We start from the raw sequence: 21,649 nt of genomic DNA on the forward strand, positions 1-21,649 counted from the left end.
ATCGATGCCTTTGAGCGGAGCTTTTGAGTTGTCCGAAAGTAACGGTGCATCCGAGCGGCTGAAACGGGAATCGACTGAAAGAACAGAATAAAAATGCATTTGGGTCTTATAAATTGGTTGCTTCTGCCACTACTGGGCTTCGCACTCCTTGGCGGAAGGGCCGAAGAGTTGCTGGAACTGGCTTGCATCACGGACGTTCAGTGCTCACAGTTCGATCGGGGCCACTGCGTGGACATGGCCTGCATCTGCTCGGCACGTGACTCGGAGGAGCGCGTGGCCTGCCTTCCGCACGAGGAGAAGCTGACAAACATCATTGGCGGCCCCTGTCCCTGTCCACAACCAAATGCCGAGTGTGATTCCAAACGGGATCAGTGCGTCTGCCACATGGGGTATGTGCCTAGCGCCGATCGCAGGCGCTGCCTTCCCGAGGCGGTCCGTCATGGTGGAGTATGCGAATCGTTGCGGCAATGCCAGCTGGCGGACAAGTTCAGCATGTGCTTGGAAGGTCATTGCCAGTGCCGGTCCAACTTCGAGCTCCACGAGGGACGCTGCTTGGCTGTGCTACGTAAGTTGGCTTCTATTTACATATATGTATTCAGCCAAAATCGATTAAAATGCCTTTCCATAGAATCGAGCTGCCGGCTAAACACGGATTGTGGCACCTGCGGCGCCTCCCTATGCCTGCCGAAGGTGGAGAAGTGCGCCTGCGCAGAGAACTACGTCCACAACCGAAACATGACCAAGTGCATAACGGGCTCCAACTACGGCAGCAGCTGCGATCACAGTGCACCCTGCCAGGTGACCCTTGGGGGCTCTGCCCAGTGCCAGGATCATCGCTGCACCTGTCGTGCCACTCATTACCCCAAAAGGGTAGCCAACGCTGTGCCCAAGGAGAGCGACATTGACGGAGATATCATCAGCCACAAGGATCGAATCAGTTGTGAGCCCACCGTGCTCTTTGGAGCCTACTGTCGTCACCATGGCGACTGCCGGATGGAGCCTGTGGGGCAGGACAGTGCCCCCGTTGCCATGGTGTGCCACTACGGCGAGTGCACCTGCAGTGACACCCACCGGCTGCAGGACAATCAGTGCATCCTGATGGTGAATATGGGAGCAACACATCATGGCGCAGCACGCCTCCTCCCCCTAAGCTTCGCTTGCGCTTTACAAATATTCTTTTACTTTCTTTTTAGTAAACAAATTTATTGTTGAATTTATATGAAAAATATATATATAGCACGATCGAATATGTGATCGCTTAGCTTGATTATAGGCCTATCCTGGCTGGCGTGCGACGCGGCGTGGCGTTGCCCGGCGTGGCGATCTCCTGCTTGGCGGCCAGCTGCTCCTCCCGCTGTGCCACCTGCTGCTTACGCTCCTCCATTTCGTGCTGCGCCTGCAGCATTTGCTCCTCCATTTCCTTAAGATGCTCGGCCGCCTGCTTCTTCTTCTCGCGGCCACTGCGTCCGGACTCCTTAACGGAGAAGAACATGGGACCCAGCTCCGCCAGCCAATAGCCATCGACGGCCGTGGCGCACTGCATATACTCCTTGGCGGTCATGATCAGTTCATGGTAGACAACATACTCCGGCGTGGTGCCCAGGCCGTACAAGGCGGAGGTAGGATGTAAATGGCAGGGCATGCCCGTCCGCAGGTTCACGTACTCACCAATACCCTTGAGGCGCGCCGCCTGATAAAAGTAGGCCGAGCATATGCACTTGCGCACGACATCCCAGTCGGTGCCGCAGCTCTTCACGGGTATGTTCTGCTGGGTCATGATGTCCTTCAGCTGCTGGCGCACCTCGCGCACCTTGCGCATCGCCTTGATGTGGATAAAGTGCTCATTGCACCACGACGAACTATAGCTATGGGGATTAAAGGGTTAAATGCTAGTTTCTGGCCGGATTAGGCTGGAACACTTACTTGTTCTGGCGCCACTGCTGGTACACGTTGAGGTAGGTAAGGTGATCGGACTCCGGCACCTGGAACTTCTCGCGCACGCCATCCGCTTCCTCCTCGCGTCCCTTCGGTCGGTAGAAGATCGAGGGCACAGACAACATGGAAACTAAAGGGCATAAAGGGTTACAAAGGGAATCAGGATTGGGCAGGATATCCCAGGATATGGCTTACCTATAATTAAAACCTCGGCACTGCAATGGATGCGGCAGGCAACGATCAGCATCTGACACTGGGGCGGATCCAGCGGAAACTCTGCCATTTGGCGGCCAAGCGTTGTGAGAGCACCCGTATGGTCCAGGGCACCGAGAATCCACAGCTGGTACAGCGAATTGAGGATGTTGTCCTGCGGCGGCGGGTCCATAAAGTGGAACTGCAGCAAATCGACAACGCCCAGCGATTTCAGCAGCAGCACCGTATTGGCCAGGTTGGTGCGCTGAATCTCCGGCACGGTGAGGGCCAACAGCTCGTCCTTGTACTGGCGCTGCGTGTAGAGCCGGAACGCCTGGCCGGGACCCGTGCGGCCGGCACGACCGCTTCGTTGATTGGCATTAGCCTGCGAAATGGGATAGATCTGCAGGGCATCCATGCCGATGCGCGGATTGTAGACCTTCAGCTTGCAGTAGCCGGAATCGATCACATAGATAATGCCATCGACGGTGAGCGATGTCTCCGCAATGTTGGTGGCCACCACGCACTTGCGTACACCGTCACTGGACTTTTGAAAGATCTTGGCCTGCAGATCCGACGGCAGCTGCGAGTAGATGGGCAGAATGCTTAGCTCCGGGGCATTCTCAATCTCCGCTAGCCGCTCCTCCAGCACCTCGCACGTCACCTCAATGTCCTCTTGGCCAGGCATAAAGATGAGCATGTCGCCTTCGTTGGGCGTCAGGTGAACCTGTAGCGCTTGCTTCACCGCCGATTCGACATAATCCTCGCAGGTGTTCTTGCTGAACATCACGTCCACGGGAAAGGTGCGTCCCGGTATGGTGAAAGTGGGCACATTGCCAAAGAACGTGGCAAACTTGGTCGAGTCCATTGTGGCGGAGGTCACGATTAGCTTCAGGTCATGTCGCCGGGCCACGATCTGTAAATGTAAAAGAATACAAACAAACATATATAATTATAATAAATAATATTTTTACCCCTTAAATTAAGTTTGTAACAAAATCATGATTACAACGTGGACCCTCAAATTTTAATAGCAAAGTGGTTCTGATTACGGGTCATACGGTTCTCTAGGGCAAAAACCGTGCTGGGTCAGGTCAAGGCATTGCGACTGCTGGAACCCCTGCATTGGACTCGAAAGATATCTTGAAACCATTCCAATACGGCGACTGATAAGTTTTTATTTTTTTAGTTTATTTATTTATGTTCTTTTATTTATGTAGTTTGCCCGGCCTGAAGAAATTCACCACCACCACAATTCACCTGCACGGAACGGAAAGACATAAATAAAGAGAGAACAAATGAGAGCCAAGGGAGAGTAAGAGAGTTAGCGGCGGACGTGCAAACACACACGCAGGCAAAGTGCCGTTGAAAGCGAAGGAAACGGCGAAGGGAAACTGGGGAAGCATAAACCACCAGTTCTGAATGGGGACAGAATGTCCTTAAAAACGAAATGTGGCTTGGTTCATTTACTTGCTTTTTTCAGTTCCCTATAATAGAAAGTATAAGCAGTAGATCGTTTGCATATAGAACTGATTCTCCCAGAACTTAATTCTTGGAAAAAAATATTAAATATAAAAATAATAATATATTAAATAATATTTTTGACACCTTGAAGTTCTTCTTTTTCGCTAAAAGTACAATTTTAAACTGAACCCTTAACCTACATAACGATTGGCTATAGTTTTAGTACCCTATACCTACCTCACTATTTCTTACTTAATGAATTGAATAAATAAAAAAGAATTACGATAATCCATTACCCAGAAGTAGCTTATACTACTTAGAATATGATTCTGTGATCAATGCTTCTCCCTATTACATAGTTACATGGTACTCTACGAGTAGTCGGTATTAAAATGCCAGTCAGCCAGTAAGAACTAACGAGATCACGAGCTCTATTCTATATCTGCCTGAGTGGTGTGTTGTAAACCAATTGATTCGATTGAAGTCGTAAAACAATATCAGCTATGGCGCCGTAGCTAGAGGTATGGATAGGACAATTTTAGATCCCGATAAGGCCACTCGACTTTCGGTAATGCTAAACAATCGAGAGTGCACTTTCTGGCCAAAGAACTGCACAGAGCAATCAATCAGCCAAGGGCAAACCCTATCTATATGACACACTTGCACATGATCTTATTATAGAAACAGGAAGTTTGCGAGAAAACGAAATACTTACATATGTACATATGTATACCCAACAAGCAGATGATAATGCCCTTAAATGCCCATTTAATCGGAATGAAAAACAGGAATGCAAAAATAAATAACAACAAAAGCAGCGGTTTGCAAACATTTATTTTATTTATTGGCCAACATGTGTATGTAGTATTGGGCAGGACATTTAAACTAAATAATTTTATTTTTTCCCGGCACGCTGCCAAAAAGTTTCAAGATGTCAACAATCCAATTTTATAAATAAATGCATAAATAATGAATGCAATCTAAAGTGACTGCACTTTAAACAGAAGAATAGAAGGGCCCTTGACAAGAAAATGATCACCAGTCAATTCGATCTAACCAAGTCTGTACGACCTAACTGAAATTTGTAGTTCCGAAATTACAAAATGTATTTTTCTTTTAATTAACTTACTAAAATATTTATGGTTGTGTGACATTAGCCCCCAAAAAAATATTTGAAAAACCTTGTCTAGATGCAAACACAGATGCTTTTCCTGGCGCCAATAGACTGATTATATCATATATACAGTCAGAGTTAAAGTTATAGAATCTTAAAAAATCTTAATCCCGTAGTTTATTAAAATGAGAAGAGAAAGTTGCAATGCATAAATAAAACAAATTAAAAATACACCTAAGAAATTTCGAAAAAAATTTTTATGGTATTATTTTTAATATTATTTTATTAGCCTAGAGTGTGCATTATTTTGACCGCCACTGTTGGCAATTAAAAATGCGGCAGATGTGATTTACAGAGCGTTTGCATTGAGGCGAAATGCAAAATGCTCTCGAGGTCGCTGGAGGTGAGTCCGAAACACTGGGGGCAGGTTTCGGTGGGTGGGTGATCATTTGTGGGGGCGGTACAGGATTCCGATTCCGTCGGCTGAATTATGCGAGTGTGATGAACCTCAAAACAGGTTCCGGCGAGACTTTAAAAATGTGTGCAACGTGCGATTACATACAGTTCAATTTATGTTATCAGAAACCGAATATGTATACAAACATACATACATATTTATTTTTAAATTAATTTTCCCAACATAATAATAAACTGGAAATTAAATTTAAAGCCTTTTTTCGTTCAGTTTCCATGACAGCAGTCAGTCTCCGAATATGTGCATATGTATGCATGTATGCACATAGACGAAAGGGCGAGTTAAAAGAGATGACGAAAAAATGTCCTCTATGATTGCACATTTTGGCCAGAGAGCGGCAGGTGAAAAAAAAAACTTCAGAGAATTCAAGTACTGCTCTGTTCTTCTTTTAATACGCTTTGAGCTTCCCTTTTGGGGGTGTGGCCGGCGGCATAAACAAATCACAGGTGTGCAAGACGTGTGACGTAGTAGAAATTTATTTCTTTTTGGCAAAAACTACATACATACAATGTACGTATATGCATACACACATACATACAATAAATGTAGACTTTAACTGAGGCGAAGCGCAAGATGTAAACACAACAAGCAAAAATTCGCAAAAGCAAAAACAAAAATGCGGCGGTGGAATGAAAAACAAAAGGAGAATATGCAAAATACACACTCAGCACATTTTGTTGAATAAATATCAAAACAACCTCAGCTCTCTTTGCTTATTTTTTGCTGCAAACGAGTTATGTGCAGAAAATTAAAGCAACAAATAAGACAAGAAAACGTTTCTTTACCCAAAGGTGTGTACGGAGGGAGAGAATCAGATAGAGAGACAGAGAGAGAGAGAACAGAAAAGACCACAAAGAGACAACTTAAGAGAGGCTGGTAATAAAAAAAAAGACAGAAAGAGAGTAGCCCGGACCGGCCAACAAACCAAAATAACCCCTCTTTCCTCGTGCTGGTTTTGTTTTTAAATTCGATTAAGGCTCAAACAGCTGTTTGGAAAAACTTCCGCCATATGAAGAGACCCGCTTAAGAAAGCCCCAACGTCAGCTTGTCCCTTTGACCGGAAATAAGTATGGATATTGTTGCAGTAAGGCCTATGTTCCCTAATTGTTGCAAAAGACACAAAAATCAACTACCCAAGGATTCCAACAAACAAGAAAGGAAGCTAACTTCGGGGATCCGAATTTCTGTCATAAGGTATAAGTTATAATTTTGTATACACTTATGTACATATGTATGTGCTTTGACATTTTTTGTATTTTTTATTATTATTATTAATAATTTTTTTTTAATGTAAAATGGGTTTTATTTACATTAGCTTCGCACGTCACCTATAGGTCAGAAACCGCAAAAGAAGGGTAAACAAATTTTAGCATATGTTTATGATTTTTATTTTATTTTGTTTTTGTTGTTGTTTTTTTTTTATTGTGCTCGTGTCTCGTTTGCTGACTATAAAAATTTCTAAAAATAGACACCGCAAGAATGCTGGCAGCGACTTCGCGTCGGCAGCTGACAAAGGCTGAGAAGAGAGTAGATGTTAACTTCGGAGAGACCCTAACAACCTAAGCTCTTAAGTTACAAAAGCAAAAAATAGGCTCTGCAAATAAGAACAATTGCTCAGAATTTGTACATGCATATATTTTTCAATAAAAGGGTATTTTAACTTCGCTGCCAGTTTTGTTTACTAATTTTATGTGTCGCCGCCTCCTTTTTTTTGTGTTTACTAAATAGAGAACAACAAATAGCCACCTGAAGCCCAGCAGTGTTTTTATTTATACCTTTATTCAAGTGCAATTGCACGATGGGCATCCGATTCGCGTTGCATACATTTATTAATGAAAAGGGGAAAATGGAAAAACGACGAATAAATAAAAGTGTCACTCCGCTAAGTTTGCGCTTAGAACGGTGACAAATGGAATCATATCCATCTAGCTGGAAATCCACTTGCTTATTCAGTATCTTGATACTCGTATATGTAAGTAGTACCAGTACGAGTTCGAGTTCATATTTGCATGCGGAGTGTCGATGGTATCGCAGTGCCGGCACCTGTGGCAACGGAACTCGTTTATTTTCGTTTGGAACTTAAAGGCTTTGCTCTACGCATTCACCAAGCGAAGGCAAGTGTTTTCGATATCTGGTAATATCCAGACTTTGAGCTTCATTCAGACCTCAGACCTCAGACATCGACATCACCACCATTGTTGATTCCAATTACGATTCCATATCGCTTTTGTCGAATTTTTGCGATATTATAATAGTATACTATCTTTTCTTAAATATTTCTTAGTAATACTCTTTGCTTTGTCGAGGAAATCGTTTTCACGAACTAAAAAACAAATATATTTTCAGGGTATGTAATAATAAAACAACAGAAAAACATTAATTTGTAACCGGGTAATCCATGGTAGGGTATTTTAAATTTTTATAGATCCAAAATCAATCGAAAATGTGACGAAAAACATGAAATAAAATATTTTTAATTTCAAATTAATTGAAATATGGTTTTACCAATATACTTTTGTTGAAAATTATCCCGTGAACTTCAGTCAAACAAGTCTAGATCGACTCGGCTGTTGATGTTGATCGTGAATAAGCATAAAAATGCACAAACTTGCATTTTACATTTCTGATTAAAAATATAATAACCCTCTTTAAGAGTATATCAAATGGAAGATCACTTTAAGTACGTCTTAAAAGCATCGACACACATTTAACGTTTTATTTTTAGTGTCTAGTTTTTCATTTACTCTATTTACAGTCGCCGATTCCGATTCGCTGCTCTGTCAGCTAAAAATAGATTTTTTGCAACTATGTAGTTGTTGTTGTTGTTGTTGTTGTTATTTTTGTTGCTGTTGATTGACTTGGTTTTAGTTGTTGTTGATTTTTCTCCATATTTATTTATAGTTTCTAACCTTGGCTGCCGGCGGAAAACGTCGCGGAAAGGCAAGATGGTAGAAAGGGGGGCGAAAAGGTGGAGAAGAGAGCTTTGCATTGTTGTTATTTGTTGGCTATTGGCGAGATGTTCTGAGCGTCTAATTAGAGGTAAGCCTAGCCAACGGGTCCATCACTGTGCTATACCCTTGCATACAGTGGAGGTTAAAATACAAGTACCATAGGGTAAGTAGGGTATTCTTTAGCCGCCTCTAATGATCTTTACCCTCTGCAAGGGTAGTGTTTGACCAACATTTTTAGAGAGTAATCTTAAAATATTATTAAATATTGCTGCTAAAATATAAATAACAGTCTTGCGTTTCCATTTTGCAAAGCATACGAATTTATTTTTAGGTGGTCTGAATCTTTGTATCAATCATTTCGCACAGTTTCTTTAATCAGCCACCTTAAAGCTAATTTTATCACAAGATCGAGAGAACTAAGAGAAAATACAAGACCGAACACTAGGCGATTGTTCAGAATTTTTGCAAACCAATCATGGCCTGATATCGAGGAATAATAAAGGTATATGTATGTTTGTGTGTATATTGCATGTTATTGAGCCGAAATGCAGAAATGCAAATAATAAAATTCGATCAAATAAAAAGCTTCACAACATGTCGGCACATGGCGGTAATCACATGACAGCAATCGCAAGCGGCGACTCGGGATCTGCTAATAACCCCAAACGAATCGAAAACAACAAACCATTAACCAATATACTCCCACACACATCAATCACCTTGCGAGATATGTGTTACTTTTTACCGGGATATAAATGTGTACATATGTATTTGTATATTGAGTAACTTGATTTTAAATTTCTTAAAGTTTATGCATTGCCTTTAAAAAAGATTCTGATATTATTAAGATATACTCAAAAGTGCGAAAAAACCTAATTTATTTTTAAAGTATTCAACAAACATATTTAAATTATAAACAATTGTGCTGTTAATAAATTGTTAGGTTGCTTAAAAGTTACTAAGAATAGCTGTATATGAGTTGGAAAACCAGTTTGAAATTAAAATAAACACTAATAACTCTTTTCTACTTAAGTCTTCTGTGATATTTCTGACTTGGGTTTAGTTGATATAAATTAATAAAGATAAAATATATTAAATCATAGTTAATTTGTACCAAATTTGTAATGTATACTTTATTTATCCTTAGTCTAAAAATATTGCAGTGTATGGTGCTTGGCATTCTATTGAACTTGTAGAAATAAATACACATAAGCTCCCAACATAATGCCTTTACATGCAGACAGCGGTTTTGGTGGGGTTTCCTTTTCTGCTTTTCAAACTTTTGAATGCAATTATAACACCCTGCATGGGGAGAAGGAGATTGAGAGCAACACAACATAACGGAATGCCAAACCCACCACCTACAACTCACCAACTCAAAAGAGAGCCGTACTCATTAGATTTGCTTCAAAACAAGCACTCTTTCGATGTGCTTTGCTCTCTCTCACTAAGATCATGCGCCGAGTTTCGTGATTTCTTGAATACGTAAAATGTTTATATGAGCAAGTAAGCTAAAATAAATTATTTTCAACCCAGCACAATTTCAACCAGTTCTTCCCCTATTTCCTATTCATTTCAAGTTTTAATTTCCATATATTGAAATCGAATTCACAGTCAGCGTAAAATGCATATGCAAATTCATGAATTCAATACATGCACTCTGCTCCGCATAAACAGCAGTGTCTCTCGCGAGCGCTCTCGCTCTCTTTCCCTCTCTCGTTATATGGCCATCACTGTTGCCAATTTAGCTATTTTTCCACTATATCTGGCGTGTTTCAAAACCTAAATGCGGGATATATTGTGAACTAGCGGCTAGCGGGAATTATAGCTATTTTCCAAGCAAAATTGCCTTAATTTTAGCTTTTTGTATTATTATCTTTCATGTATTATGATGTTTTATGATGCCTCACTTAAATACTTCGTAGTATTTTTCCATATGCCAAAAGAGCATTACATTTTTAAATCGATTTTTACTACGAAAATTTTGAACAAACAAATATTTGACAAAACTTGGAAAAAAATGTTGGCAGAATTATAGAAAAAAAATTGGGAAAATTTTTGAAAAAAAATTTTGACATTTTGAAAAAAAAAAAATGTTGAACAATTTTTGAAAAAAAAAATACAAACTTTTGAAAAAAAAAAAAAACAACCCAAAGTCATATACATACATTCAGCTGCAGAAGAGGTGATGAAAGAGGAACTTGACCATTTTTCAAAAATTCTTCAACAATACAAAAAAAATGTTTTCTTTCCCCTAGCGTTGTTTTTTAGCTATCATCAAAATTTGCTAGCTAGTTCTAGCTTCTTTCGATGTTGGGTTTAGCTCTTTTCAAGCCCTGAAGAGTTGGCAACACTGATGGCCATATAAAAGCTGCACGCTCGCAACAAAAGGCAGAGAGCGAATACGGAAAACAGCGAAGCAGCGAATAACACGAAAAGCCAGGGCAATAACTCGTATTCTTACTTCGAAACAAAAACAGTGATATAAACTAAAACTGGAACGAAGCGTGGCAAAGAGTTGCTTTGAGTTGTACCGAGTTGAGTAAATAAACAGAGCGAGCGAGTGGGAAGTGAGAGGAAAGGACTCGAAAGAAAAACGCGCGGAAAAGTGCATTTCGATTTCCCATTTATTTTTTTCCGAGTGAAAGTTGGGCGCCTTCTTTATACCGACACCCACACACCCACGAACGAACCAACGCACACAGACTGATGAACCGTTCCAACAGCTTTGTCAGCTCGCTCAAGTGGTGGCCACTGCAGGGTCACAACAACCACAACCAACCGGCGGTGCAACCTGCCAGCGGCGGGGTCTACTCGCAATCTGCTCCCAGCTCCCCCACCTCCAACTGGCCGCCACCGCTGCAGCAACAGCAGCTTCATCGCCTGCACCCGCTGGCACCGCATACACAAAAGCCCGGCGTGGTCGGCGCCACATTCGGCAGCAGCGTTGCCGTTCAAAAGCTACGCGAATCCAAGTGGTTTAAACCGGCGGAGCAGCGCATCTTTTGCGCCGTCGTCGAATGCGGCTTCATTGTCGAAATACGCAGCAGCTCCGCAGCCGAGGCGGCGGCCGCTGCGGCAGCAGCTGCTGCAATGGCCGGGGCCTCCTCCACCGGTGACGCTTCTTCCGTCGATGGCGTGGACTCCCTGGAGCTCGACTGTCCGCCGCACCCGCCAACGCCGTTGCTGGTCATAACGCGTAACGGAAGCAGCTTCCTTGAGACGCAGGATGAGAACGAGACACCAGTGGCCTCCTGGTATGGAATCGTTCTCTGCAAGTTGGCCAAAGGTGAGTGCTTGAGGAGAGCTTGTAGTTACAAAACCACTCCATTTGGCGGAGAATCCATATCCATACTAGAGGATGAGTGGATAATGTTAAGAACAGCCAAAAATTGAGGACATTTACAAATTTTTTTTTGCAATACTGGTGGTTTTTTGCATTAAGCCGAGTTGATCTAGGCAGGTTTATTTTATATATTATGTTATCTGTTGTATATATATGCATGTCTTTTTTGGATATGCAGTTTCATTATAGTTGCTAAGAGGAAAAATGAGACTACTAATCCAGGGTGATAGAATAATGTTTTAAAAATCGAAATCGCATATAAATATATAAATAAATATTATTATTAAAGATATTTATGGTGAAATTCCGTATTTTAATTCCTACTACAAATTTATATTTATTAATGAAGTTATTTTTGGTTTTTTTTCCCCCCATTGACTTGTTTAATCTTTCGTGTTATCGTCCATGGTAGTTATGGCTTTAGTTACTCTATGGAAAGAACTGCAAATGTAGGGCAATCGATGATTAGAAGAAAAGCTGTTACACTAAGGTTTTTTTTTTTAGACTTCATTCATTTTTAGAGTTTCATTCTTATCATTCCAACAGTCTTGTTCATTTATTTATTTCCCTTCAAATTGTGTCTTTTAAATGAGGTCTTGATAAACAAATATGAGAGTTTCGAGACCCAGATGCTGGAAATTTACCGGGGAATTTCACCAATAGCTTTAAAGTTGATGATTAATCACAACTCTAGACGTCAGAGGGGCAATTAAACTAATCTCTTTTTGGTGAACGAGTGAAATTCTAAAATGTCATTCAATAAACAAACAACACAACCAAGTGTGTATGTGTAAATCATATATATAAACATTCATAGATGTGTGTATATGTGTACACAAGGGCAGTGCTTTTATCTTATCGAAAATCCAACAAGAACAAGACTAAGAACTACAACAACAACCAACTTATCAAGTGCGCTGCTGGCAGCGCAGTTTGCCTCGCAGTCGACGTCTGCAGAAGCCATTCACAATGCCGCACCAAAAAGTTGCTACAACATTCCAGAATTGTGCGCACAATGCATTTTAAAAGCAACCTGCTTCACCTTCCAGTCGAAATATGTTTACATAGAGCAGCGGTAAAAATATTAGCACTAATTATAGCTTTATCAAAATGAAGCTACTTTGTATATCGTAGAGACTATAGTACTCAACTGTTTCTTATTGTTTTCATTTTTTTTTTTTTTTTTTTTTTGTAAGATTATTATTTAAGCTTAATTTGCAATGATTTATTTGCGTTTTCTTAGTATTTTGCCAGTAAAAAAATATTAAACGCTTTTGGTGCTATTTATTTGGCTTTAACTGTACTGTAGATGAGCGGAACAATCATGATAGTCCATACACAGACTTTATAGAATTGCATTTGTGTGATTATGAAATTAAACAAAGTGGTTAGATGACAAAAAACACTATAAAGCACAAATTACTCTATGAAAGGCTAAAAACTAAACTACGCTGTGTAGATATTAAAAAAGAATAGCCTTAAAATAGCAATTTAACTCTACAAAAGCCTGGTTTTAGCCTTAAAATTATAATGTGAACGCACAGGGAAGTTTTTATACTATTTGAGGTGCTATAAGTCGGGCACAGAAATTGATAACTCGCGAGTTTATGATGTTAGCAACCTTACCCAACTTTTTTAGTTAGCTGGACTTGTTTTAAAGTTGTGTTTATTACTATCTATCTTTCGAAATTTTATTTAATGATTTTGTAGAACCGTCAAAGTACTTTGTACTCTTTATCGAATGCCAACTCGCACGAAACCTTTTCATTTACAAATAGAATATCGGGTAACCGGGAATTGGGTGGAGGTGGTACAGTGGAAACCCCCTAAGGGTGATACATCAGTGATACAGCTAAAACTTGGGCGGTTGGGTGGCAGATAAATAAGAGAAAACTTGAAAGACCCGGCTGGCTCTCTGCCGGGATTTTTTTGCGCATTGCATGTGTATTGCCCCTGCTCTCGGGTGAGTGTGCCAGTTGCATGTTTTGCATACTCACCACCCCCACACAGATGTTGCATTGCCTATGCTGCTGGCCAATAACCCACCACTCGAGTGGCAGCCACCTTATATGGGAGCGCGATGTGAGTATGGACCACAGCAGCGGGTGTGAAGATAGAGCCGCAGAGAGGCTTTCTCAAGGGTTAACCTTAATTAATCATTTAGAATGTTTTTATTTACTAATAAATCAGTTTTTAAAATTGAGACAAAGACATTGGGAGCTTTAAACATTCATTAAATATGATTCCTACCATTGATTTATTGCCGAAATATTTGAAAATGCGTAACCAAGATAATGCCTTTTGAGTCATTAATGAGTACCGTGATGTAGTGCTATTATGATATCAATCCGATTCGTGTGGAAATTAGCGTATGTGTGTAAATATCCATGATAATGGAAATGGAAGGAAGCTTTTCAGCACAGAAAGAAATTTCACTTCAGTGAGCTGAACATAAAAACTAAAACGTAACTCTGTATAGAAACTAACACAATTAAGATGTGCTAATCTTTAGAATCTTTACTCCCTTATTCCCTTATTTTGAGTTGTTTCCTGAACTCAAAAAGTACAAATAAGACGCATTTTGTGCAACTTTGTAGCAAGAAAAATGTACAAGTAGATCTGGTAATAATTATCATAATTATTGTCTCTGTGTGTGGTCACGACTTGGGAGGATTGCGCGAAAGTCCCGGCAATCGATAAAACGCTGCATTCCGGCATTCCGGTTAATCGCTTTCCACGCCACTTGGTCACCAGCCCGTCACTGATTGTTGTCCTATGGTAAATTACCAGCACTTGTCCGATTACCCCGAGTACCACACACCCATCCACCCACCAATCCACACCCACTAGTACCATAGCAGGGGGAATCGCAGTGCGCAATGCGCCTGCGTTCTTATGAAACAGATTTCTAGAATGGCTCCGTGTCACGTAGGACAATCCCCCTTGCCCCACCTTACCCTTGCCCACGGGAAGGTGAAGTTTACTATCAATAGTGATTGATTATCTTGCAATAAAGAGGGGCATTACAGAAAGGCATATGTAGTACTGATATAAACCACGTACACTTTATGTATCAAGTGGTGGTAATACCAAATGTAGAGATTAATATAAATAGAAAATTTATCGACCAGTTATCGTTCTCGATATCATATCTATCTCGATATAATTAATCGTAAAGTTAAATATGTTGCAATTGGAAATATAGAAAGATCGCATTTAACATTAAAATATCGATATGATCAAACTAATTTGTATAATTTGCAAGATTTTAAATTGTACAATTTTTAATATACTTTTTTTCTTTTATATTTTAAAAATTAAACGTAGTCCGATGGAGAATTGATATATCAACATTTACTGACATCCCTAAGCATAGGTGACACATCTTTTATGCAGTACATGGCTCTGAATTTGCACAATGTTCGCATCAGTTTTATTTATAAAACTTTATGGTTGTTTAATAGAGCATTCAATTGATTGCAAATTAAAATGAACAATGGTGAATAATTTCCTATAATTAATAGGTAGCATTAAGTGAAATATGCCGCCTTTTACCGACTATAGCTTTTTTGTGAAGTCTCAGGAAAAATAAATATTAAATTACTATCTAAGTTCCTTCTAAAGTTCGTTCTAGATCTTCTCTTAATATACATATTTATATATTTTTTATACCGCAATGTTTGTCGTTAAAATGATTTTCATTGCAGCTTGCTTCTAGAAATCAGTCGATCGATCTTTAATCGAAAATCAAAATCAATTGAGATATGTTATTAAGCGAATATTATATGCATTTGGGGTCAAACTGCCAGTGCAGTTGCTTCCGGCACTAAATTGCCTGAATTGAATTGATGTAATAGAGGTTAAGTGCACACAGACGTCTAATTTATAATTTAAAATCGTTTTGATTGCAGACAATAAACCCAAGCCCGAAACTATCGAGATATTTTCTGTGAAAATACGTGAGAATGGGACCTATAAATTAATCAAAATGTCACTTGCCGAAATATGGAGCCATGGCTGGGAGTTGCGTATTAACAATTTCGCCGACAAGGAGAAAGTCCCGCACAACGAAAAGGATATACGCAATCAGGTGAGATATATAATAATGCAATTAATAAATATATATACCCATACATTTTCTTTTCCAAATATAGAATCGATATTGAAGGTTAATGATTCTGTCAGAGTTCATGATAATAGCCTTTGAGGAACCTCTGTTGATTTATATCAGCAATTCAAAGTTAGTGGCAGTGAAAGTTAAATTTTCGATAGCTCGAAAACGGATCTTTTGCGAGCCTTCTATGATAACGCAAAATTATTGCAAACAGTTTTAAATTGGTGAAGACTGACCATACACAAAGAGAGAAAAATTATGTCGCTCGGTTTTTATTCACTAAACGCTCTTTTCTGAGTCCGTTTTGCGAACATTTAGGGCGACAATTGCGAATTTATATCGAATTTACGAACCTTTTGCGATAGTTTTGTTTTACCATCGACTTTTCTTATATGATTAGACTGCAGGCACTTTTTATTTGTTGTAAATATAAACTAAGCGCTTTTGAAATTCATATTCTTAGGTGTCTGTGGCGCGAAAGGCCAAACAGAGTTTGTGGAACAACAACAAGCACTTCGTCTATTGGTGTCGGTACGGGAGTCGTCAGCAGGATCTGCGGAAGCGACAGGTAACGACGAGTGCCAATCACGTGCTACTGCACCTGATCAATTAATAGGCGGCGGAGCTCAGACAGCCAGCAAAAAGAATAATTATATATATATATATCGCCGATTCGGAGACCAACATAATTGCCAATCCTCTTATCCCCTCCTCCTTCCCACCTCCTGCTCCTGCGCCACTACCAACCCAACCATTCACATACATATATTGATTGTTATAGTTGCAGCATCCAAAAAAAAAATGTAAAAACATAAAACACATACACACACACACACACACACTACACTGACCAAAAACCAACTTTCAGACCAACGCATGCACAAAAATTTGTTTCACAGGTTTAACCGGAGAACGAACCATTGCCATTTTTCTGTATGGCTTTATTTATAACCATCATGCAACCACTGAATATTATTCATGCTTTCCCCTTTGTTCTGGCTTTTTGCTCATTTAAAAAAAAGAAAAAAAAAATTGTAAAAAAAGGAGAAGGAAATGTATGTATGTAGATGTTAACCCCAAATGGAAGTTTCATCATAAAAATAACCGAATATGCATCCTCCTTGCAGCACCCTTTATATTCCCCGCATTTCGTGAGATCCTCACGATCATTAACTATTCTATATGGTACAGAAAGCATTACATTTTGTATATATTACATATATTTATGAGAGTCTTGCAGTTATTATTGAAAAGGCAGACGACAGGCTTGTTTCATATTTCTAGTTTATAGGAATAGGATTTTGTTATTAATTATTCGAATTTTTAAACTATATAAGATATGGGTTTTTCTATTCCATTAAATACTTCTTACTTTTAAAATTCAAGGTAATTTGATAACTTTGTTTTAAACCTTGTAGGAAAAACATAATTTTAAAGAAAATCACAAATGGGAAAATGAAATAGATCTGCCCTCTGTCTATTCTGTATATATCAATACTGTAACGGGAAAGTCGATATACAAATTTGGCATTTTAACGTAACGATATACAGTGCGATAAATCGATATTCTGTTGAATATATCGTACCAATATAATCGGTAACAATACAAAATTCAATAACTTATTTCTGATATTTTTCGATAAAATCAACAACATTTTTCGATATTTAAAATTTCGATAAATTGAAATTGATATGATATTGAGCATCCCTAGTAACAACCAGTTAAACTTCAAACTTTGCTATACCAAATATGTATTTTTCACTATTTTATTTATTGTATTTTTCTTGTCACATTTCGAGGCGTGATAATTAAGGAAAGTTGATGATTATTATTAGTTGTACTTCCACTTATTCCGGCCAGCGTTCCGCCTTTTATATTGCAACCTAAGAGACGTACGTATACCTTGAGTGTGCCATGTGTCTTACACGGTGAATCTATCTTGCAGATGTCGGAGTGCGTGAAGTGGGGCAGCGTTGGCATGAATGCGGGCATGTTGTTGGTGCTGAATAGCAATAATAAACCAAAAAGAACGCAATTGGCACACGCAAAATAATAATAATAACTAGAAAAAGCTCCAAGCTTGAAAACTTGATTTTTGAAATTGATCAAAGAAAATTCTCTACTGCTGCTGCTGCTGCTGCCACAGAACGATTTTACACAACACAGAAGAGTATTAAAGCGTAAAATCAGTTGATAAGATAATTTATGGATTAAGAACTAGCCAAAAGGGTTGTGTGTGTGGAAAAAACCCAAAACATCCAATATATACATACATACTATGCAAAAAATAATCGTAATATTTATAGACCCAACGAAAATTTGTATTTATACTTTGTTTTGGCAGTATTAAAAATAAATAATTAAAATATAAATATAAAATGAAGCAAAAAGTTGAGCAAAGTAAAAGATAATATGGCCTGCAATACACACTTACAGACAGCACACACAAAACACACTCATTTACAGTCCCGCCCATGATTGTAGAGCTGTTGCAACTTAAGCTACAATATATGTATTTAAATACTTTTGTATTTATAATTGTGTATCATATATGTATATGACACAGAATGAGAGAAAGAGAGACACACACACACACACACTGTGAGAAATTCGAAAAGACTTATATAAAATATTTGTTTTCTGTTTTTTTTTTTTTTGTCAAATCATTTTTTGTTGACCTTTAATGGAATAATGTACATTATATATAAATATATATATATATGTATTTATATACATTGTGAGTGGCAAAGCAAACACACATGCAAAGCAATTTTTAAGTTGTTCTTTATTATTGTTGTTTAAGCGTACTTAGGAGCGAAATCAATTAAGAACTCTACGTAGCAAGCATATTCTTAAGCATTGTAGTAACAATCAGACATTCGAAATGTTTCGTTGTGTAATTAACTATATATAAAAATTACTATCAATATGCGATAACTGAAGACCAGGACGACGACTCAGACTTTGGAGACGCATTACGGACTCTCTCAAAAGCGCTTTTTTTTTATTTGAAGAGAATGCAGTGAGAACAATTTACAATACAAAACAGAAAAACAAAATGAACAGCAGTTCGTAAGCTATACAAATACATACATACGCATACTATTATATACATACATATATATATTATTACTTATTTTTTAAGTTTAAGTTTTTGTAAAATGTATAAAATATTGATATGTATCTGCCTCTATATATATACATTTCGACAATGTGAATGAAAATTAAATATGTAAAACGTTTGTAAAATTCTTTATATTGATATTAAATATTAAATGTTTAACAAGCGAAAATCAACAAAATGTGTTTTTTATGTGTTTAATAAGGAGGCAAAATATCAATGAATTGATTAAAAGGGGTTTATTAATCGTTTAAATTTATTTTAAATTAATTTTAGACTTTTGTTAAAACATTAAAGCTCTGACTCGCGAGTCATCGAATTTCTCTGCCCTGCCTTTTTGTATGCAGTTAGGGTTTAAATAACAAAAAATATCGTTTATATATCGATTTTTATCGTTGTGTTATATGTGAAATATTTTGATTCTGTGTTTAACTTATAGACAAATAAATTAAATCGATTTTTTCGGATTATAATTGAATAAAATAAAAATAATAATCGTTTGCTTTTCTTGAATTTTGAATGCAAGTTAGGTTTCCTACATTTAAAATGATTTAAAAAAATGAAAATGTGATAAGAAAAAAAAAGAATTTAAAGTAAAACTCATTTACGCTTGGAATGCAAAGCATTTCAAGACAAGTACAAATATTGAAATAATTTGCGATAAGAAGGTATTATACATTTTGGAAGATAAAAACAGAAACCGAAAGCAAGAAAAACGATATAAATCTTTCAACAAACTCACCTCACGCAGTAGGCCGAAGAGCACATCCGTGGACAACGACCGCTCGTGGGCCTCGTCCATGATGATGGCCGAGTAGCTGTCCAGGTCCGGGTCGCGTAGACTCTCGCGCAGCAGGATACCGTCCGTCATGTACTTGATGACCGTGCGTTCCGAGGTGCAGTCCTCAAATCGGATGGCATAGCCCACATCCTCACCTGGTTAAAAGAAGAAGTAAACAAATTATAGAGGAAATATGTAGGATACTCTCCTTACGGCCTTACCTAGCTGTGTGTCCATCTCATCGGAGACGCGCTTGGCCACCGACATGGCCGCCACACGACGCGGCTGAGTGCACCCGATCATGCCCCGCTGGCTATAGCCGTCCTCGTGCAGATACTGGGTTAGCTGTGTGGTCTTGCCGCTGCCCGTTTCGCCCACAATAATGATTACCGAGTTCTCGCGGATCACGTTGAGCAGCTCCTGGCGCGAGGCGAAGACGGGCAGAAAGCGTCGCTGCTCCGAAATCGATTTCTTGCGCGAGAAATCACTCTTGCCGCCCGTGTCCTGGTCCCGCATGTGGTCGGCAAACTTCTGATCCTTGCGATAGTCGGCCGTATCGTTGCTTTTGTCGAACTTCGCATCCTCGTCGTCCTGCGCCTTTTGTACGCCCATAATGTTGCCCAATTTGGTGCCGCTCAGCTCCCAGTGCTTCTTCTGTGCCTTTCGACGCTCCTTTTGCTCCCGATAGGTGCGCACCAGGGCGCTGCCTTTGCGCGCCAACAGTGCCATGTCGGAGGTGGGATCCTTGACGGGCACCACCGGTTCCGGCTGCTTGGTGAACACAATCCGGCCGTCAAGGAACGGTGGTATGATGTGATGCACCAACAGGTGCACTCTCTCCAGAGCCTCCTCATCAAAGTCGTCATTCACGCTGATCGAAGTGACCACGCCAGAGGTTAGCATCCGGTTCCGCTCCCACAGCTCGTTGTCCCTATTGTTCTGCCTCTGCTGGGCACTTATCCGCTTCGTTCGCTTCTGCTCCAGCTGCTCCTCACGCTTGCGGAAATACTCGGAGCTGGCGCCGGCAAACGGATTGTTCTCATCGTCATAGCCCTCGTCGATGTTGTACCATTCGCGATCCAGGCGCCGCTGCTCCTCCTCCCAAAGGTCTCGCGACTCTGCATCCTCGCCCCAGGGCGTGGCTCCAGTCCGTTTGCGGTCGTGGGCCCAATTGTTATAGCGATGGGCTGGCGTCGGACGAGCCGTGTCGTCTGCATGCCGATTATGGTGACGCCGGCTGCTACTGCTGCTGCTGCTGCTCCTCACAGACCAATCGCCGGAGCTGCTGCCATGTCGTCGCGGCGTGGGCATATCCCAATCCGACTTGCGCTGGCTGACCTCGCCATCGTCGTCGTCCCAAGAGCTGTTTGACACACCGCCGCTGCTGCTGCTGCCGCCCGGAGTGCCCGGTTCCCGGGGAGTGTGTACACTGCGAACGGACACGGAGCGATCTCGATCTCGGTCCCTGTCCCTGTCGCGTTCTCTGTCTCTTTGCCTGCGCCTATCGCGATCTCTGTCCCTGTCCCGTCGTCTGTCGCGATCTTTGCCCTCGTTCGAGGAGAAGTTGGACGAAGAGCTGGTATTCCGGCCGCGCTGCTTGTCCCGTTTAATGTGCTCCCGCAGACGCTCGCGTGCTTTCTCGGACACACCGCCCGTGTGCGAAGGCGTCTCGTCTTTGTGTTCGCGCAGCTGTCCCCTTAGCTTTTCGAAGCTCTTGGTGTCCGGTTTCTTGAAGGCGAACTCACTGGATCCTCCGCCGGCGGCGACGTTAGGCGTGGAACTCCCGCCACCGGCGTCGTCAAACTCGGTGTCCTGGAAGGAGATGAGGCGCTCCGCCCGCTCCTTTTCGGTGCGCCGCTTGGCCGCCAGCTTATCGAGTCCCAGCAGGGAGACTTGTGGCACCTTGGAGGAGCTCGTCGTCTTGGTGCCATCCTTGGGCTTCCGGATTACCAGGCCGCCACGCATCTCTTGACCGCTGGTGCCCTCCAGGCGGTGCACGCCCGTCTCCTCGTCGTCGGACATGCTGTTGGCCAGGTGTGCTTCTCCTGGTCGCCCTTTTCACCGTAGTTTCTCCTGGTTTTACCGCGGTCTGCAAAAACGACTCATTCGCGTTGGCGTTGCTCACGCACAGCTGATCGTCGCAGGGCTGCCACCC

The 21,649-nt window shown here is 40.7% G+C and overlaps 3 protein-coding genes across 5 annotated transcripts; 2 read left to right on the plus strand and 1 right to left on the minus strand.

Moving 5' to 3' along the window:
* The first annotated feature begins 12 nt into the window (after positions 1–12).
* On the plus strand, positions 13–1,247 carry LOC108076734 (prion-like-(Q/N-rich) domain-bearing protein 25). The gene is made up of 2 exons (XM_017169717.3): positions 13–565; positions 629–1,247. Exons 1-2 carry the CDS (start codon positions 94–96, stop codon positions 1,210–1,212), a joined length of 1,056 nt encoding a protein of 351 aa, XP_017025206.1. The 5' UTR covers positions 13–93; the 3' UTR covers positions 1,213–1,247.
* Prp16 (ATP-dependent RNA helicase l(1)G0007) lies at positions 1,218–21,646 on the minus strand. The gene is made up of 5 exons (XM_017169666.3): positions 19,716–21,646; positions 19,456–19,649; positions 2,131–3,043; positions 1,924–2,065; positions 1,218–1,865 (listed from the first exon to the last, which is right to left on the minus strand). Exons 1-5 carry the CDS (start codon positions 21,514–21,516, stop codon positions 1,268–1,270), a joined length of 3,648 nt encoding a protein of 1,215 aa, XP_017025155.1. The 5' UTR covers positions 21,517–21,646; the 3' UTR covers positions 1,218–1,267.
* Positions 10,509–18,885, plus strand: l(1)G0469 (lethal (1) G0469). 3 transcript variants are annotated; one of them, XR_001770787.3, is made up of 4 exons: positions 10,509–11,420; positions 15,389–15,567; positions 16,055–17,484; positions 17,538–18,885. XR_001770787.3 is itself a non-coding variant. In XM_017169731.3 (4 exons), exons 1-4 carry the CDS (start codon positions 10,841–10,843, stop codon positions 17,643–17,645), a joined length of 972 nt encoding a protein of 323 aa, XP_017025220.1. In that variant the 5' UTR covers positions 10,509–10,840; the 3' UTR covers positions 17,646–18,885. The 3 variants fall into 3 exon arrangements, 2 of the variants coding, with proteins under 2 accessions (XP_017025220.1, XP_070144362.1); XM_017169731.3 differs by having other exon boundaries at positions 16,055–16,159; XM_070288261.1 differs by lacking the exons at positions 16,055–17,484; positions 17,538–18,885 and adding an exon at positions 15,632–15,658.
* Positions 21,647–21,649: the final 3 nt, after the last annotated feature.

This window comes from Drosophila kikkawai, chromosome X (assembly GCF_030179895.1).
Source record: "Drosophila kikkawai strain 14028-0561.14 chromosome X, DkikHiC1v2, whole genome shotgun sequence".
Taxonomy (NCBI): Eukaryota; Metazoa; Arthropoda; class Insecta; order Diptera; family Drosophilidae; genus Drosophila; species Drosophila kikkawai.